This window comes from Urocampus carinirostris, chromosome 12 (assembly GCF_059441175.1).
Source record: "Urocampus carinirostris isolate Australia breed hairy pipefish chromosome 12, RoL_Ucar_1.0, whole genome shotgun sequence".
Lineage (NCBI taxonomy): Eukaryota > Metazoa > Chordata > Actinopteri > Syngnathiformes > Syngnathidae > Urocampus > Urocampus carinirostris.
In genome coordinates, this window is record NC_142360.1 from 26,290,943 (window position 1) to 26,311,312 (window position 20,370).

General features: G+C 38.1%; 1 protein-coding gene across 4 annotated transcripts; it reads left to right on the top strand.

Moving 5' to 3' along the window:
- The first annotated feature begins 2,058 nt into the window (after positions 1–2,058).
- tdrd5 (tudor domain containing 5) lies at positions 2,059–16,025 on the top strand. Of its 4 annotated transcripts, none has more exons than XM_088349337.1 (15): positions 2,059–2,163; positions 4,917–5,030; positions 5,663–5,896; positions 5,972–6,177; positions 6,291–6,549; positions 7,624–7,715; positions 7,791–7,874; positions 8,902–8,958; positions 9,058–9,196; positions 9,311–9,450; positions 10,294–10,508; positions 13,522–13,731; positions 13,827–13,893; positions 14,136–14,336; positions 15,158–16,025. In XM_088349337.1, exons 3-15 carry the CDS (start codon positions 5,668–5,670, stop codon positions 15,200–15,202), a joined length of 1,944 nt encoding a protein of 647 aa, XP_088205463.1. In that variant the 5' UTR covers positions 2,059–2,163; positions 4,917–5,030; positions 5,663–5,667; the 3' UTR covers positions 15,203–16,025. The 4 variants fall into 4 exon arrangements, with proteins under 4 accessions (XP_088205463.1, XP_088205462.1, XP_088205465.1 ...); XM_088349336.1 differs by having other exon boundaries at positions 2,126–2,164; positions 4,924–5,030; XM_088349339.1 differs by having other exon boundaries at positions 2,126–2,164; positions 4,924–5,030; positions 9,314–9,450.
- Positions 16,026–20,370: the final 4,345 nt, after the last annotated feature.

Consider the following 20,370-nt stretch of genomic DNA (forward strand, 5'->3'; position numbering starts at 1 on the left):
GACAGATACAAGCTTTTGGTGTTTGATGGTGATGCTTGTGGTGATACGTTGGTGGTTGTTTTCACTTGTGTCTCCTTTTTTTGTTCGCCCTTTTATTTACCATGTAATACAATGTCATCTAGGTATTAAAAATGTTTCTAAAGTGCTAACAGTGAATAAATTTAAAGAGGGGAAAAAACCTTAAACCATTTATAGGATTGCTTTAAAGCATGTTTTTAAAATATTTATCAATATTGAAAGTACAATAGGCAACATGGCGGCGCAGTGGTAAGCGCGTGTGTGGCACAGTTCTGAGGTCATGAGATTGAACTTCCTGTGTGGAGTTTGTATGTTCTCCCCGTGCTTGCGTGGGTTTCTTCCGGGCACTCCGGCTTCCTCCCACATTCCAAAAACATGCATGTCAGGATAATTGGCCGGTCCAAATTGTTCCTAGGTGTGAATGAGCGAGCGAATTGTCTGTCCCTGTGTGCCCTGCAACTGGCTGGCAACCAGTTCAAGGTGTCCCCTGCCCACTGCCCGAAGATAACCGGGATGGGTTCCAGTACCCCCACGACCCTACTGAGGATAAGGAGTGCAGATAATGGATGGATGGATGGATGGATGGATGGAAAGTAAAACAAAAATGTATTGCACATCATGATAATTTGACTTTTTTTTTCACGTGAACCTTAAAAGAAAAATAATTTCTAAGCGCTTGAGCAATTAAACAAATAAAAAAGAGTGCATTGGATGTTAAAAGTTAGATTTGTGTTTATAGGGAGGTTTAGAGGTGTAGGTAAGAGTTGGGCAGTGTTATCTGGGGGCGGCAGTAGCTCAGGAGGTAGAGCGATCGTTTTAGGATTAAGGGATCCCAGTTCGAATCCCGGCTTGTCCGTGTTACATGTCGAAGTGTCCTTGGGTAAGACATTGAACCCCCAATTACCCCCAATAAGCAGGTTAGCGCCTTACATGGCTGCACAGATCACGGCCGCTATTGGGAAATGTGAAGCACACTGTAAAGCGCTTTGGGAAGTCATTGACTTGAAAAGCGCTATATAAATGCCGATCATTTCATTTCATTTCATCTGTGTGACATCTCGACACAGTCCCTCACCTCCTTCCCTCTGTAGCTCCTTGAGGGTGGTTTTTTTTTTGTTTGTAAGACTTCTGTTCCATTTGTAACCAAACTTCTATACCCACTATTATCAGGGTTCGTACGGATGCTTGGAAACGTTGAAAATGTTTAAGTTTTAATGTTGTGTTTTCAAGGATTAAAAAAAGTGGTTGAAGTTTGGGTGACGCGCTTGTTAATGCTTAAAGATGTTGTCATGTTTCACAACAAGTCTATTAAAAATGATGCTGAGAGTGCTCTTTTGGTGGTTTCGCTTTTCCATTTCATTTCTGCTTGCCTCTAGATTAACAGCAGCTGGCATTAGTTTGTACGGCACTGTCCTATGAAGTGCCATCTGATCACGCCCAAGAGGATAGGTACATGATACACATAAACAGGGCACTATGAAATTATGAATTGTGTATTGGTGCAAGAATTATGTACCAATTATGGACATTTATCATGGGCCATGCACAAACTTAAGGGAGTGTTTCTCAGCGATAAATTGTTATGGGAGGAACTTTATTTAACTCAAAATAAGCTACAGTAAATATTACTGTCATTTTTACCCAACACCCATGTAGGGAGAGGTTTGTCTAAAAAATACGTACACCTGTATTGTTCAGATCTACAAGTAAATATGTGATTTACTCAAAATCTAGAAATAATGTCTTGATAAATGCGCACGCAATTTAAAAAAAGCACAGTTAAGTGAATCATATATATTTGTGGCTTTGCAAAATACAAGATTCAGACCAGATTCATTCTTTTAATGTTACTTGATAAATTGGAAAATTGGCATTGAACGTTCTTTAAAGTGTTTCGTTTGAATTCCGTAATTTTTAAACAATACAATTTTGCCAGTGTTCTTAACAAATGGCTAAAAATAAAATGATATCAATCATAATCGTAATATTTCCAAACGATTACAGATCTGATTAGTTATCACTCGTGCACTTGATTTAGCTAAACCAAAACAGCTTGCTCCATGCAGAGACGACTGTTTTATTTACCCCACCCTAAATTTAACGTATTTAACGCTGAACCCTTTTTAATTTACCTTGCACCGAAAGGTAAGATTTAATTAAAAATCCAAATTCTGTAAACTCGTGAGTCGACGTAAAATAAACTACCAAAGGAGGTATGATTGCAATACACTACAATACTCATGGAAAGAGCAACAAACACGACATCTTGTAAGGCTCGTTGAAAGGTTTGCTACGTTTCGGCAGATAACCATTATCTTTGTGTTATATTATAAAGCTTATTTAAGAACAAATATTCTTAAGTGTGATACAGTACATTCCATTTTATGAATGTGAAGGCAGGCCACAGGTTTGTGAACATATTAGCGTATGCTAATTCGTTACACTGGGGGACATGTAATGTAATCCAATCTAATTTGTAGCTTCGAACGTTTGAGTAGATTCCTGTTAGTAGAATAACCCAAAAATGATGCACACCATGAAGACGATGGATATAGAAGACGCATTAAATTATTTTGACGTAAAAAAGGAAAATACCCCTCCCAGCACAATTTACATTGGGGTAAAAAAACATTGAATTAAAATGCATCTTTTGAATGAAGATGCAAAGTTACAATACTTTCCGACCGTTAGAACACTATTTAATCTTTTTTTTTTTTTTTTTAAATCCACAAATGTCCAACTTTAAATCCACTGTGAATACACTTATTATATTGCCATATATCAATTCCGGGTATCATTAGTGTTTGGCACGTGACTTTAAACAAGTAACTAGTACTAGTTACTCACCTCTTCCAAAAAGTAACTGAAATGAAATGAAATGATCTGCATTTTATATAGCGCTTTTGAAGTCAATGACTTCCCAAAGCGCTTTACATTGTGCTTCACATTTCCCAATAGCGGCCGTGCAGCCATGTAAGACGCTAACCTGCTTATTGGGGGTATTAGGGGTTCAGTGTCTTACCCAAGGACACTTCGACATGTAACACGGAGGAGCCGGGATTCGAACTGCGATCTCTTTATCCCAAGACGAGCGCTCTACCTCCTGAGCCACTGCCGCCCCTGAATATCCGAGTGAAAGTAAATAGTTACTAGGGAAAGAAACTATTCCTGTTACCTAAAGAAAATGGAAAATGAAATTGGTTTATTTCAAATAATTTGAACATTTTAGAGCACTATTTGAATAGAGAAGAACAACCAGGTAGTTGTGTTTTGGAACCTTTTAATATGTATTGCACCACACCAGGAACAGATTTATCTTACATTTGAAGTGCAACAAAAATACAATGTAAACCAAATTATAATTAGCAGTAAACAATATAAAGTGAGTTTAATAAATAAAAACTAACTCTCACAACCTGAGACAACAGATCAAGTGGCCTACTGTACTTAAAGTACTTTGTTCACAACAAAAGTCGGTTGTAAAAAACGATCATAAAACAATCGTATTGTTTTTCCTCGGACGCGACCTGTATCCGATCTGTTTTTTTTTGAATGGCACATATCTGATTTGTTTCACACCAGACCCAGGTCAAGTCACAGGAGATAGCTTATGAGTCGCATTTTGTTGGAAATGTCAACAATCTCTTATTCAAAGTCATGCACCGCTTTTGACCGTCTGTTACTGAAAAATTAACGCCTGCCGTTATTCCCAACACTGGGTATCGGCAATGCTGGTATAAAGTGCATTTCATCCAGCATAATTTAATGTTTCTCTCCATCACAGTTGATTTCCTATGTTAAGGTCATCAGCAAGCCCTGCAGACAGATTAAGGTTTGGGGAACTCCGAGAGATTAGTCCAAAATATGATGGATAGGTGCCTTCAGACTGGAATTGATCTGTGGGGTCATGTGGTGGATGTAAAATATTTTTTTGAACTTCCATGACATGACATTCAGGGGGTTGCAAAATAGAAAAGTTAGTTTTGTGAATACAGTGGTACCTCTACTTACAAATTTAATTTGTTATGGAAGTAGCTCCCTAACCTGAAAACTTTAAGTAGAGAAGCATTTTGAATGCAAATGCAGTAATCTGTTCCAAGCCCTGCAAAAGTACAGTATATTTTTCTAATAAATCATAAAAGAGCATCAGAATATGAAACAAATACATGTTGAAATTAGATTACCGAACAATAAACATAAAAAAACAAAGAAAAATTAAATGATAAAATTATTCATTCACCTTTTTGCCTCGCGTCTCTTAAAACGTCAACGTCTGCTTTTGCTAGCTTTTGCCAATCTGTCGAAAATGCTCGGGGCAGACACATCATAGTGTGCGATAGCCCGACTTGTCAACACTTTTTCTGGGTGATTACTTTCCACAAATTCCGAGACCTAATGGAATTTTGCTTAAATGTCTTTTATTTGGGCCGATTGAAAAATAGCTGCATCCTCAGCGCTATCTTTCTGGAAACTCCTTCTCTGCGTCTCTAACTCTGAATTGTGACAGAGCCCTGGCTGGAACACTGAGGGTAAAAGTAAGATAAAAGCAGATAGGCACAGTGGAAAAAATGTATAAAGGCTCTTCGAAATCCGATGGGCATTGTTAACACATCCTTAATAGAGATAATATTTAACTTTATACTATTTAAGGACACCTCAAACTACACAACTCACTTTTAAAGGGAGAAATAAAAACATTTTTTTGCCCTACTATTTTACTGGGGTAAGGGAATGAAATAAACAATGTCAAAGTTAAGAGTATGGCAATGCACAGTTGCATGTTTTGCCACTTTATGAATTTTGATTTTTGTTTTTTGTAATGCAGTGAGGCAATGAGCTATTTTGAAAGCTTTTATGCATGCATGTAACACTTATCCACTGACTTGAATCGATTTCAGGCAGCAACTTCCACTTTTTGGCGACTGAAAATTACATCACTGATTCTGAAAACTAAAGAGCCGTCACGTGATTCGTCATCACCGTTGTCTCTCACTATAGTGGATTTTTTGCAGGTAAATCACATGTACAGTAACCAGTGTTTGGTGTGTTACTGGAAAATAGTAATCGTTACTGTTTCTCGTCACTTTATTTAAAAAGTAATTGTGTAATATTTTTGCAGTACTTGATCATGTTTTACTCATCTATGTGTTCATTATCATGTTTTGTAGATTTTTTTCATACTTTTAGTGTGCTGCGTTATTGCTGATCGTATTAAAGGTTGGACTGCCTCCCCTTTACCGGCTCACAAAATAACGTGATAAAACCACAGTGTTCATAGACTGATGAGCTTCAACCGCACAAAATATATTGGGCTATATTGCTCAGCCCATTTTGCTTCCTGATATCTCAGATCTTGTATCCTAACTAACTATAGTTGGGCTAAGACAAGCCGTTAGATAAAGTGTATAATACGTATGCGTGTTTTCGGTTGTGTTAAATTGTGCGTGGATTATAGTGACAATCAGTGGCTTAGTAGCTTGCCTTTTCACAAAGCAAAAAAAGTCACACAAGGAGCAGTTGTTTATAGGCCAAACATGAGAAATAAGAGTGCATCTGGAGTATAGGTGGTACACTTCGATGTGGCTGTATCTGGAACCCTAACTTATTAATTTACTTTTCTATCTCCATTTGAATTGTCAACCAGACAATATGAATCCAGATGCCAATTTAGCAACTTTGAAGAAGGATGTCCGCGCCTTACTCATTTCCTCAAAAATTGACTTGGACCCTGACCTACTGAGACAGGACTACAGTGCAATTATAGGCCATCCTCTCCCTCTGAAACGCCTGGGTTTCCGAAATGTCATGGATATGCTTAATGCAATGCCCGATGTGGTGGCAGTTAACGTCAAAGAGGATGGTAAAACACTCTTGAGGGGTAAATAAAAGCATTTACTCAAAGTTCCTTAATTAGGGATTTAGATATACAATAACTTCTTTTTTGTCATTATAGCTGTGAGTCATGAATCCACACAAAACATTGAGGCGTTGGTAGCAAAACAGCGCATTTCCATGACAGACAAAAAAAGGAAAGATCGACAGTCTTCTTACTCCCGAAACAGATTCCAGTCGAAATCGATCATTCTTCCAAGACGAGGTGGCGCTCCTCCAGCTCTTCCACCCCAGCTGAGGGCACAGATGCGCCTCCTTCTCTCACATGTGGGACGATAATTACATACAAATTTATTAGTGTTTAAATATTTCTGAAACTGTATCAATATATAAAAAAATACCATGATCATCAAAGTTACTTTATTGCTTATGTTTACTAGGGTCCTGTGAGGTTGGCAGATCTAGAGATCAGCTTCCTGCGATGCTTTGGCTATCCTCTGCGTGTTTTTGATCTGGGATTCTACTCTATTGGAGAGTTGTTGAAAGCTGCTGGTGATCTGGTTTTGATCCAACAGACCAGGTTTGGCTCCATTCTGACTTTAAGAGAGCAAATGCAGCTCAGAACACATCAGCTTCAACAGAACCACGGAGCACCAAAGTACCTAAATGAAGTGAGAGAGCACATATCAGCGTCACACGGTAAAAACATGTACCTTTGGAGAAATTAATCTACAACATTTTTGTGAGATAAATGTATTATTTTAGCAAAAATAAATTTCTTTCATTGCTGACAGTTTCAGCTGTCGCTACAGCCTTTGTCAAAGTGAGGGACACAGCTTGTTTGTCACATTTTGTAAAAGAGCTGATTGACCTGAGAAAAAAGTACCATCTAAGGAGGCTCCTTGACCAAAATAAGATTACGTTTTGGCGGCCCCCTGGATTTGTTGAAGCTCTATGGCAGCACGAATGGTCCTGCATTCCTGTTGATTGTTTTATCTCCCTATCTCCTGATTTCAATAATTCCCTTATCTGTCTCAGCTTTGGTGGTTATGTTTAGTCATTGTCCCTTTTTGTGTTTGTGTCTTGTGCAGTGATCCATTATGTCTTTTTTGGGTTGTATTGCTTCTTTTATTTTATGTCATTGTGTATTATCTGATGTTTTTTTTCCCCCATTCTGTTTGTTGTTGTTTTTTTTTTGGGTTGTGAGAGTGCATCTTGTTGTCCCAATGTATGCTTTATTTTACGTTTTGCATGGAATTTCATAAATGGTATTGTACATCTTGTCCTGTGTCATTGTGTGTTCTGGATGTACAAGTTGTTGTCTCGTAAGGAGGCTTTTGATATCAGGAGATTTGGTGACTCAACAGGGACGAGGGATCCGGCGTGCTCCCACACACCTTGGACTACATCATACTATAGTGCCGTCTTATTTTAGTCTGGGAGTCTCCTTCAATATTCCCGGCCCAATCTTTTCTTAAAATGCATCACAAGAAGGAAGTGTCACACACATTGAGAAAGGCTGCTGTCACAGTGAAACCGTCAGCAAAGTAAAAGAGCCCTCACTCTACTAGAAAAATAAATACCTTACCCATAAGAGAAAAAAAAACAGAAGAATATGATTGTGCCATTGTTAAACACCCTAAATTATGATATATATACTTTGGCTGTTTTTTCCCCAACTGACTCAACCAGCGTATTAGATATTCTGTGTTTTCTGTTAAAATTATTTCCCAAAATCAGTATCTAATTGTCATAAATTTATTTTTCCATCAGACATCACTGGAAATTCCTTCAATGGGCAACCAACACACACCAGTTATAATCTTCAATCAGATTTTTTCCAGCAAAGTCAGCGGTTCTCAAAGGTCTGTTGCTGTATTAAGCAGGAAATGCAATTTATGCAAACAATATAATCGATTATTATTATCGCTTATTTTTAGTTGCAGGAAGAGCTTCGCCAGCAGATAGCTGAAAATGGAGTTGCTGGCACTATTAGTAAGGAACTGAAAGAGAAACTGCAAAAGGTCAGGGAGCATTCTTGATATTGCAATCAGCATGCTTAGAATATTAACAAATATTTTCACTCAATGAAATGAGCCAAAGTCTACGCTTACCCAAATATATTACTCATTTCTGGAAAAGGGTAATAACAAGCAGTAGTTACTGGAGCAAATATTCAGATCTATTAATTATTTCAATGGATAATTAATAGATTATTTGAGTAATTATTTTCATTGCACTATTGTTCTGATCAACTTACAACTCAGGCCAGTCTCCAAATCACTACTTTGTAAATGTTGCTTAATTGTCTGACATACTTTTTTTTAGCTTGTTTTTCTCTCTTAAGTATTTTATTGTATTTATTCTGGAGTGCTATGTCTTAATTCATTTTAAACAATATTACCTTTATTCACATTGATTAATATGTTGTTAATTCTTATTGGAAACATCAACTACAACCCAGTAGTATGCTTGCTGGTTTTGGTCATATGTTACCTTCAAATACAGGTAAATAGAGGACAGTACGGGATAACCTGCACGATATACACAGTGCCTTGCAAAAGTATTGCCCTCCAAGAACTTGTTGACATTTTGTCATATTTCAGGCTTCAAACTCATAGTTTAAAAAACTCGATATGTTCTAAGAATCTACGACATGTGAGACACAATCGTGAAAATAAATTTATTCAAGAATTTAGATTGTGTTAACAAGTATATCATTGAAAAGTAGGCGTTGCAGAAATATTGGCTCCCTTTGAGTTAATACTTTGTACAACCTCATTTTACTGTGATCACTGCCACAAGTCTTTTTGGGTATGTCTTTATATGTTTTGCACATCTTGAAACAAATATGTGCCCAATCTCCCTTCTAAAAAAGTTTGCGCACAAAACTTTTCAGATCTTTTCTCAATTGCTTTATAGGATTGAGATCTTAACTTTGTGTTGGCCATTCTAACACCTTTTATCATGTTAGTTTTTAGGGGGAAAAACTAATGTCTATGTCACCTCTTATAAATATGTGTCCATACATTGAACCTTTAATGTTTTTAGGTTGTTTGTCAAAGAAGTTGTGGAATCTCAGTCCAAACTCTCCCTGAGGTGTACAAGGTGAGAATAGTAAAGCATTGCATAACACCAAACCAGATACTTTTGTGAAGTTGTTCTGCTTAACTGTCAAGTGACTAAATGTGAAAAAAACATTTACAGAATATTGTGGGTGAGGATCTGCCTTTGAAAGATAATGGCTTTGTCAGTGTCACTGAGATGGTTGATTCCTTGAGCGACATCTTCCACCTGCAATATGCAGATGGTACACATGACTGGCTTATTAAGAACAAACACTCAGGTACAATGTTCATTATGGTTGGATCACAACATATTCTATCATGGTGATTGTTTTCAAATGTTTTCTTAATCGTGTGTGTGGGGGGGGAGGACACATTTTAAATTTGGTTTTCAGAAGATCATCCTGGATTAAAGAAGCTAGAAACGACCTGTAACGCAAGACAGTCTCTTTGGGACGATGAAGTACAGGATGATAGTGATGATCAAGATAACATCTCAGCAGACACAGATGAAGAATTATTGGCAATAGAAATGGTAACATTGTTAGCTTTTGTAAGGGCTCTATGTTTTGAATGTATTATTGAATGGTCAGACAAATAATAACTTTAAACTGCAACATAAGCCAGAACGGTATTTTTCTGCCCCCCTAAAGTTGCTAGTCATGCCTTGAGTCCATCACTGGAAACCTCAGGTTTGAGTAAGCTCTGGTGCAACTGGCTTCTTTCACTGTTGGGTTACTTTTTTAGGTTTAATTTTTTAATGACTCCTTTTGCCTCTTTTTGGGCTGTTTGGGCTGTCTTTTGGCACTCTGTGGTAGTTGAGGAGTTTTGAGTTTTCATCCTTTGATCCGCCAGCTCCTGTGCTTTGTCTCAGTATCCCCGCTTCCTAAAGCTAGCTTACCTTGCCACAGACATGTCGAACGGCAATTCTTTTTGTCGGCTCGTACTCCATTGTCTTGTTACGTCCCGCTTTTACTATTGCAATTCCCTTTAAGGCCTACCTCTCAAGTCCCTCCATAAAACTGACTGTCTCAGCTCAATGGGGAGCAGAGCTTTCAGCCGCTCTGCCCCCAGTTCTGGAATTCATTACCACCTGACATCTGGTATTCTACCACCCTGTCCATCTTCAAATCTGGACTCAAAACCCACCTCTTCATACTTGCCTAACCATACTAAACTGCCTTACATGCCACTCATCTTCCTGTCCGCCCCCTGCTACACACCATTCTTTTTAACGGTAATTATTTTATTTTTGTCGTTATTGGTTTTTTGTTTTTTTTTGTTTGATATTTAGTGTACAGCGACCTTGGGTGTCCTGAAAAGGGCTTTGAGATCAAATGTACTGTATTTTTATTATTACTATTATTTTTTGTTTTAGTTCTCAGAGTTGTGTCCTTCCATTGAACTTTATTGCAAGATTGCAATTCCCCTTGACGCTGTCCAGAGTCAACATTTTGAACAGCCAACATGGCACGCAGCTTTTGATGTGGTTCCAATCCAGGTGGAACATTTGGAGTCTCCAGGGCTTTTCTATGTCCGCTTCACTAACAGCAAAGAAGCCCTACGTTTTGAAGACATGAAATTTGAAATGAGGTGAGGATAAAGATTTCTTCTTTTCAAATACTGTACCATTAGTTTGGTATTTCAGTGGTTTGCATTGACATGAGTAGACATGTGCATGTACAGTGAAGATTCAAGCAACAAAAAACTGTGTTTACAAGTGTGCATTCAAAGGTATAGTACTCGATAGAGGGCTGGGCATTTCACTCCTAGACGGTAAAATCTAAAGCCTGAGCCCAACCAGATCTGAATTTGAGCCTGGGTTTAGCAAAAATAAAAATAATTAGTACATCTGGGTCAGGACCAATGTTCCCTCTAATTTTCCACGGGTCTGAGCGTTCACACAAAGTTGGTGAGCAGCGCTTGAAACAACAGTGAGCAACCATAATCCCAAGTGTGGCAAGATAATTACTTATCAAACATGTCCAAAACTTGACATCAAGTTACATTTTGCTGAGTTTCCGGCAATGCAAAATTCTTTTTCTCTTTTGAATGAATTGACGTATGTACTATTGCAAAGGTTGTACGACCTACCAACGTCGTTTGTTCTTACAATTCTTTCAAAAGATATCCATTTCTTTTTATTTCCTGATATATTTTGTCGCATAATATTAACATTTTTGGGGGCTTATTTAGTTGGTTGTAAGATACAGAACTGTACTTAATCACATTTTTAGTGGAAGTACAATGTTGGCAACAAAATTCACTTGATATAATTGGAAATTATTTGAATGCAACACAAACTATTTCTTCTTTTTTCCGTGTTTTTTTTTCTACTTTTGGTATTTTTATCTTTTTTGTTCTATTCCCCCCTTCCTTTAAGTCATTTTGTGCATAATTTTACATAATATTTGGTCATGTTGGGATTAAAGAAGCAAAAACAACCCGAAGAGCCGTTTAGGACCCAAAAGAGCCGGTTCCTTTTAGTGAGCCGAGCCGAAGAAGCTGGTTCCCCGACAAACTACTAACTTTACTCAACTTCGTTCTCTTTCAACTCTTCTTCAAAATACCGCATTTAGGACACAACGTCAAGGAAACCCGTGAATTTTTACCTTCATGCACTGTAACCTTTACTTGAGTCGCTTCTTAATTAGTAATTTTGAGCCCTCATTTTTGTGCGCTGGCTAGATTTTCTTGTGCGCCGAGAATTTGCGAGCAGTGCGTAATTGCGCACGCGCGCAGCTTAGAGGGAACACTGGTCAGGACGGGTTTCTCCCTGACTTTTAATAAAAATATATTCATTATTTTTATTATCCACCCATTATTGTTCTTCTCTGCCTCTCTAAGTGCCATGAGTCTTGAGGATTTACTGCTGCTGTGGTTCATTGTCCAATTTTCAACCCGTTAAAATGACATACAGCCCTAAGATTTTCTGGTCAACTCTTAAAAACTGTCAATGATGGGAAATTGTTGGTTAAAGTAACCTCTGCAGACATAGAATTCTAAAATATTTTAACGTTTATACAGCTGTGTTTAACTTAGATTTTGTTACAAAAGACAGGCTTTACACTTGAGATCAAAATTAGAGAATAACTTAAACTGAATGATTTGGAATACCATTTCCCCTGTTCCACAGTTAAATTACATTTTATTGTCTATATTATAGTACTACACATTTTTTTCATAAAATGAAGGCATTTTACACAAAAATATTTTCAGATTGCTGGGATGGGCTCCAGCACCCTACTGAGGATAAGCGGTGCAGCTAATGAGATGAGATGAGACATTAATCCAAAATTAGAGAACACACTGATCAAAACAATGACTTTGATGTTAAAAGAAAATGCTGAAGGGTACAACATTTAGTAATTGGTAAGAAGTGTACAGGGCTCTACTGTGAAAAACTTCAGCAAATCTGCGGCCACAGGAAAGCACCAGTCTCACTCTGCTCTGGTGGGATTTTGGTCTATTCTTCTTCCAACCTCCTCCACAGTTCAGTGATTGTAGTGTGTTTCTTGACCAGAACTTTGTAAACAAGGATTTTCCTGAGGTTCTCATTTGGGTTGAGATTAGAACTCTGGGCAGGCCATGCCATTAATTCAATATTTTCATCTTCAAGAAATTTTTGCCATGTGAGATGGAGCATTGTCTTGCATCAAGACTCCAGGCTGATAAGGTGATTGAACACAAGTAGGGAACCATGTGTTGTTGAAGAAGGTTCTAATACACGTTTGCGTTCACTTGGCCATGTAGCTCTACAATAGGCCTAACTCCTGCTGCATAAAACATGCCCCAAACATGACACATCCTCCTCCACCTTTCACTGCCTTTTTACACACTTTGGGTTTAGTATTTCTGCAATGTGTTGCCAAACATAATGCTTCCCATCAGATCTAAAAGACAAACATAAAAAAACAACCTAAATTTGCTTTCATCACTAAAGTTAACTCAGTAATCTGATTCTTTATTTTTTTTAGCCAATGAGAGGTTTGGTCACTGCAGTGTGGGCCTTCATTCCAAATGTTCTTAAACGGCGAGACACTATGGCGTGACTGATTCTTACCGTCTGAAGCACTAAACTGGCGAGCAATTCCAGCTGCAGTGTGGAAACGTTTTGACATCATCCCCAGTGACTGACATGTCCTCTCTTGTTTCTGTTGTCCTAGGATGACCAGCCTTTTTGGGCGACTTGAATGAGTTTGTAGTTTTGTAAAGATTCAATATTCTTGAAATCCGTTTTGAAACAATCAATTGTCTGGTTATGGCTGATAGGGTTGTCCCTTTCAATTTCATCTAGACAACTTGCTGAGTTCTCTTATTCATTTTTGGCAAAATACTGGTGTTTTGTTCAAATGCCTTATCCATTTTGTGAAAAGGTTTTCAAGTAACATTGTATAGACACACCAAAAGTCCTTAAACTGTTGAGCACTGAAGATAGCATTTTTTATGAATTATTCAATTTTTTCAAACACTATATACTAAAATTTAAAAAATATTGTTTTAAGCTGTTCTTAAGTTTCCGCTAAATTTTTGACACATTTTGCCTGGAGCTTGATTCCTTAAATGCGTTAAGATATGTCCACCAGTCTTGTTCGTCTACTTGCAGTCTATGTTACTCGTCCCCTGACATGTCAGAGCTCTACCGCCTTCCCAAGCATTTTGTCAGACGCGGACAAGTCTGCTGTGTACCATCCGAGGACATGTCGTTCACCCGGGGGGTGATTCATCAGGTCAAAAGCCCTGACAGCGTTGAAGTGTACCATGTAGACTACGGCATTGTGACCACTGTAAACATGGGTGACGTGATGTTCCTCAGGTAGTTAATGTTAATATTGGTAGTACTACTGACCCTGAAAGTAACACAACCATCCGCACGCTTCCGCTGAGCTGAACATTTTTTCCCCCCACCAGGTCCTGCTATTCTCTCCTTCCTGTACAAGCTGTCCTGTCATCCCTTGCTGGAATTAAACCAGTTACTGTAAGCCTTTTTTCTTGCAAAGGTCTACGATAAAGCAGTTTTGCTGTCCTGGTGTGCTTTACCCCATGTTGCTTAGATAGATTTCTCAGACATGTAGATCTCTTCTTTTCAACTATTTGAATGCTTGAATTTTTAATCATTTTTGTTTGTTCAAAAAGAAATGAAAACTACAGAAGATGCATTTCAAATGATAATGTACGAGGAAAGTCAAGCTACAAGTGACTTTGAATTTGTCATCGCAGGACACATGGACTCCCCAGGCCATTGTTTCTTTTGTCAGTCTTTGCCGTAATCGTACGCTAGCGGCCACACTGGTTGGCTACACCAGGGGCGTACTCCAGTTATACCTTTGTGACACAAACACCGAAAAGGATATCTACATCCACCAAGTCCTCATCAACCAGGGTCATGGGGACACCTGCAGCCCAACTGTCAGTGCAGAAGTGAGTCCGTATACACTTTGCAACGTGTTAATAACATTCAAATACTTGTAATTCAAACAAAAAACTGCATTTGTAGCAAAGCAAGAATTAATTGACACTGCAGTTTATCCAAGCACACATCATGAAACACACATACCCATTCAAGTCCAAATAACTACTTCAGTACCTTAAGCTTAAAACCCTTACGTTTGTTTCTGTTTTTTATGAAAACGTTTCGTGAGTAGGTGAATTTCACCTTTAGACCATAAAATTAAGCTGAAGCATGTTAAAACCTTTGCAAAAGCACCTTGGAGTTATTATTATTTTTTTTAAATCGTCAGTTTACTATCACTGCAGTTATAGTAACAAGCGACAGCCCTATTAGCCTATACCTGAGGAAGTGCACATTTCAATTGTCCAATGTTGAAGATGAGACCACTCAGTCATCGGAAACCATTTGAAAAGTCAGTGGTAGCAACACAAGGTAATCCTCATACATGTATCTTGATGGTGAAGTAAAAAAATACTTGTAGCCGCCTTTAAGGTTCCACAATCTTTAGCAAAACAGAGAAGCATACTGTAGATTAAATGAAAGCTCCTGGGTTTGCTACGCAGATGTTTAAGTTTCATTACTTCACACAAAAGACAAACGACGCCATTTTGCTATTTATGTTCCCCTGAACATAAAGGTTAGTACGTAAAAAAGCAATTCAAACTAGCAAGATCGAAAATTTGAAGTGTCAGTCATCTTGTTACAAGAAATTTATAGTACTTCAATAATTCAATACATGCTAAAAATTCAGGGGAGGGAATTAATGCTCCTTTCAATATTATTGTTACAGATTGAAAGTGATACGATGCCCGCGTTGGAATCCATCGAGGACTAGTAGCTGTAATCGAGTACTACAAAGTGGTATAAGCAATTTCTTCCTCAACATAATTAACATGTTATTTACCTTAAGGCAACCGTAATGACTATTTTCATGACCATAACTGGCATCATAGCAAAAGGCAAAGTTTTAATTACATGTGCCAATGCTGTATTTAACACACACATTAAGGCGCACTTGATGTATGCTTAAGATATAATCCTCCCACCCACACTTTATCCTTTAACTTTCTCATGGTGTTGCTACTTTGTCAACACATACTCAAGCATACAAGAGTGTTTATTTACAAGCAATACTAAGCGCTCCGTACAACAGCACACATGCAAATGCACACACACACACACACAAGCATATAATTGTTATTTAAAAAAGATAAGTAGCAACACTGAGTTTGGCTAAACCTAAACGTAATGATGGACATTTTAGGCCTGACCCAAATTTCGGGCTTGGGCTTAAGATCTTGCCTCTAATTCTATGGCGCATAAAACGAAAATATTATGTGTTGATTTTTGCTTTGGATTGTCTTTTGGCTAAAAAAAGGACAATTTTTGTGACATTAAACGTTTCATATTTTGAAAAATCTTAAAATATCAGTCTTTTTTTTCCATCAATACTGGAGTTTCCTGATTTGCTGGCATCGTTTATTACACTAACCTTTTTCTGTTTAAGTGTCAAATATATTTAACAGTCTGATTTATTCTGAGTTTTTAATGTTTAATTGTATCAATTTTAGTTTTGAATGTATTCATTTTGACTGTTAATGGATTTTTAATTCTGTTGGGCAATCAAAAAAGTCGTTTACTTTGTTGTAAAAACACAACGCTGTGGTTTACTGTCAGAATTACTAATTATGTCAGATTATTTTAAGAATGAAACCTGATTTGCTTATGTGCATTCTGTATACATCCGTAAAATGAAAACAATAAAAACGCTGTGTTGTGGCATTAAAAAAAGAATACATTTTTTAGCACTTAAACCAAATGGGGAATACGGTACTCCATCCTGACAATTCTCTCATGCATCTTATCATTCTTCCCTTTTTCAAATTCCAATCTATAGAGAAAATTCTGCAATATTATGCTCCCTCTTATCTTTCAGATCTGATTTGCCCCTATGTCCCGGTCCGAAGCCTACGATCTGAGAGTGCTGGTCTTCTGGTGATCCCGAGAGCAAAGAAGTCTTCTGCTGGTTCGAGAGCGTTCTCCATCCGGGCACCGGTGCTGTGGAATGCTCTTCCCCCTGAGATTCGATCTGCAACCTCAGTGGAAATGTTTAAATCTAAACTTAAAACTCACTTCTACTCCATTGCATACGAATAACCTACTCCTCTTGTCGGTTGAAAATAGTTTGTGTAATATAGTGTAACAATCTGTGAAGCCCTTTGAGACTCTTCGTGATTTAGGGCTATACAAATAAAAATGACTTGACTTGACTATGTTCAATGTAACACAGAAAAGTGTTGCTTTTTACCCCATCACAAATACTTTTAAAGACTAAAAATAGTCATTTGAAAATGAATACTCCTTGATGTATTATGTCTGATGGATAGTTGGGATTTTCATCATACTCATCTGTAAAATAAGCAGGGAAAAACACTAAAAATACATAAAATCTAACAGCATCTTTCAAATGAATACTTCATATATTTGGGTTTACTTGTACTTCTTTTGTTAATTACAAATTAGCTTACACATTTTTTCCTTTATTCCATAAAAATGTCCTGACCTGAAACAAATATGTGACAGGCCATTTTTTAAACACCAATGTGCAACACGCTGTGTTTGGGACTCTACGTTGAAGATGGGCCTGATCAGGCAGACACACACTTAACCTTATTAAGGAGAGGAGAGTAATGTAGTTGCTTTCCAATTAGTGTGTGCTGAATGAGGCCGGGATATGTGATTGCTTCGAGGGTGAGTAACAAACCCAGTGAGAGGACCTTATCAGGGTAGTGTATATGTTGTGCATACAATCTATTGAAACAATGATAAAGGAGGGGTATTGTAGAAAAAATGACTTGTATGCTCTTTCAGCCCTCTAATTCACAAAGCAAAATGATTATGCTCATTTAAACAATATATGTTTAATTTTGCACACCCCAGAGTAACAACAATTTTATAGAGAAAATTAAACATAGGTTTTACACAATACACCCCTTTAAGTCAAGTCAAGTCCTGTTTATTTGTAGAGCGCTTAATCACTAAGAGCCTCAAAAGGCTGCACAGATCATTGCAAACCACAGATTATTATTACACCATCCCCTAATCTAAAACGTACATAAGGGCAAGGGAAAAACTCAAAAACCTCAACATGAAGAAAATGAAGAAACCTTGAGAAGGGACCGCACATGAGGTAATCACCCTTCCTGGATGACCAGGCCAAAATGGATGTTGCAATAACAAATGATACACAGATATTGTCAACATAAAATGTAGGTTATTTGTATGCTATAGAATAGAAGTGTGTTTTAAGCCTGGATTTTAACAGTTCCACTGAGGTTGCAAATCGAATCTCAGGTGGAAAAGCATTTCACAGCACTGGGGCCCGAATGGAGAACGCTCCCGAACTTGCGGATCTCTTCTTGGCTCTTGGAATTATAGTAGACCAGTATTTTCAGAGCGACGGTTCTGGACCGGAACATAGGGCGAAATTGAATTTAATACAAGAAAACGGGTCATTTGATTAGTTCTAGGATGACACAATATTGAAGCACTGAAGAGTTTTTTTAAAGGCGGAATAATGTATCAGGTGACTGCCTTCCATCCTTTTCGTCAAGTATGCATGATAGTGACCCGTATTTTTTGCAGCTGCAGCTGGGATCCTGCCGCAGTTAATAGAAAGTCACACACTCTGACACCTCCATTAATGCCTGTTTTTGGCAGCTGCAAATAATCGCTATGCAGAGACAATTTTCTTCCATGTTGCATAACGGGGCAGTCTGCAGTCATGAAAGGGGACCGTATACAGCGACACTCAATAGCATACCTGCTTCGATTATTTTAAAAGTAATTAAAAGTAGCAAATACTCTCACATATTACAGGATGTAATGTTGCTTTCACTTGCACCACTCACTGCTAATAATAATACTGCATATTCCTTTGTTAACACTGTACTTTTGAAGATTGTGTAGGGCAGGGTTACTCTCACTTTTTCAGCTTGTGAACTACTAACAAAATGCCCAAGTTAAAATGTTCAACCCACCTCAATTAAATGGAGATCCAAGAGCAGTCTAGCACTTGAAAAAAAAGGTGTCCCAATTAGTGAAAGTGAATGCTCAAAATTTGAAAAACATTGGTATAGATGATTGCCCTCTTTGAGAAGTCGCAACATTCAATACAAGGGAGCTTGCATTGGACTTTTTAAGATAATCTCTGATGCCATTCATGGTGTGTAATGCTGTGTTGTGAGTATTATAGGGAAGCTATTGCTGTGTCTTTGGTGCATGGCTCTTTAGGATTAGTACAACACCCATAGTATAAGCTATACATCATATCAGGCTGGAACAGGCTGGTGCCTATTCAAATAGAATCAAGGAACACACTCGGGTCAGAGCCGCAAAGGACTTATTGTAAGCGGTACGTATAGCAATCAGGGTTTTGTACAATGTGTACAAGGCTGTCTTGGAAAATTTGAATGTTCTGATAGTTCTGTAATAAGTTCTGAATTCTTTACATAACTGATGTATTGCAGGTCTTTTATTGTATCAATATTGCTGATTATGTTAAAAGCGCAAATATCCCATCTCAAAATATTGGAAAATCGTGAAAAACTATGCTAGTAAGACATAGTGCCCTATGTGGAAGCATACAAGTGCTGAAATTCTTGGTAATGATCAATGCATTCATGACAAATGTATTTAAGCATCAATTCAAGGACCCCTCCTCGCAATAGTACTTGTATTTATTCTATTCTTATATGACACTCTCCTGTGTGCGTTCACAGTGCCTTGCAAAAGTGTTTTTGACATATTTCCATATTTCAGGCTTTAAACTTATTGATTAAAAGAATCAAAATAATTGCTAATAATCAACTACATGCAAGGCACACCTGTGAAAAGAAACTAAATTTAATAAACATTTTAGATTGTGCTAACAAATAAAAAAAATAAAAGTAGGCATTGCAAAAATATTGGCCCTGTAATCAAGTCTTTGGTGGATACGTCTATATGTTTTGCACATTTTGAAACAGAAGTATTTCGCCATTCTTCCTTACAGCACAAGATCCTTAAGGTCTGATGGTGATTGTTTGTGCACTTCATTTTTCAGATCAGACAGATTCATCTGTCCACTTATGCTCTATAACAGGGGTCTCCAACGTGGCCCACGTTATAGTATCTTTTTTTTTGTTGTGTCCCGACGGGCACTTTGCGCGTCTCCATGACCCCTAGAGCTCGTACTCCTGGTAGGGTTATCCAAGCCGAACAGGTCGAAGGGTAGAGTCCAGACTAAGAGTGATCCCAAAAGCTGGTGGCGGCACGCTTTGAGGCGGTTTCCTACAGACCTGGATCCCGTTAGCCGCCTGCAGTTGTAGAAAGATGCCAGTCGTCTAGGGTCTCCCTTGCCACTGGAACCATCTTCTTTACAATCAAGATAGTGGCGTTGGGGAAAGCGCACCCCTTACGGCACTTTAAAAACCATCATTGCGCAGGTATCCTCTTTTACCTGAGTCTCCAACCACAATCCAGGATCGGACTGTTCAAACATCAGCAGACTCACAAATAAAAGAAGATGGTCATCATCGAATCGATGGACAACCCCAACGATCTTTTTTTTGTGCAGTCTCCAAAGGTTTTTCTGCCAGAATCGCTCGGTATTCGGCTCCACCCATCCTACCATCAACTCTAACGACCTTCTCAATTCCTGCTGTAGAAAAGCAACCCCTGAGCATGATGCTGCCACCACTATGTTTGACAGCGGAGATGGTATTTTCGGCAGTGTAAGTCTTATGCCAAACGTAATGCTTTGCATTCATTCCAAAACGTTACAGTTTGGTTACATCTGACCAGAGCACCTAAACCCAAAATTTTGGGCAGCCAACATTAAAATGGAGTTTGCTGACCTACCAAGTGTGTGTGTGTTTGTGTGTGTGTGTGTGTGTGTGTGTGTGTGTGTGTGTGTGTGTGTGTGTGTGTGTGTGTGTGTGTGTGTGTGTGTGTGTGTGTGTG

Bases quoted from the DNA above. Each gene is read 5' to 3' on its own strand.
- tdrd5 (XM_088349337.1), top strand. From the start codon at position 5,668: ATGAATCCAGATGCCAATTTAGCAACTTTGAAGAAGGATGTCCGCGCC. The intron at 6,178-6,290 runs GTGGGACGATAA...TATGTTTACTAG, and splicing joins TGCGCCTCCTTCTCTCACAT to GGTCCTGTGAGGTTGGCAGA. The intron at 7,875-8,901 runs GTCAGGGAGCAT...TAATGTTTTTAG, and splicing joins TGAAAGAGAAACTGCAAAAG to GTTGTTTGTCAAAGAAGTTG.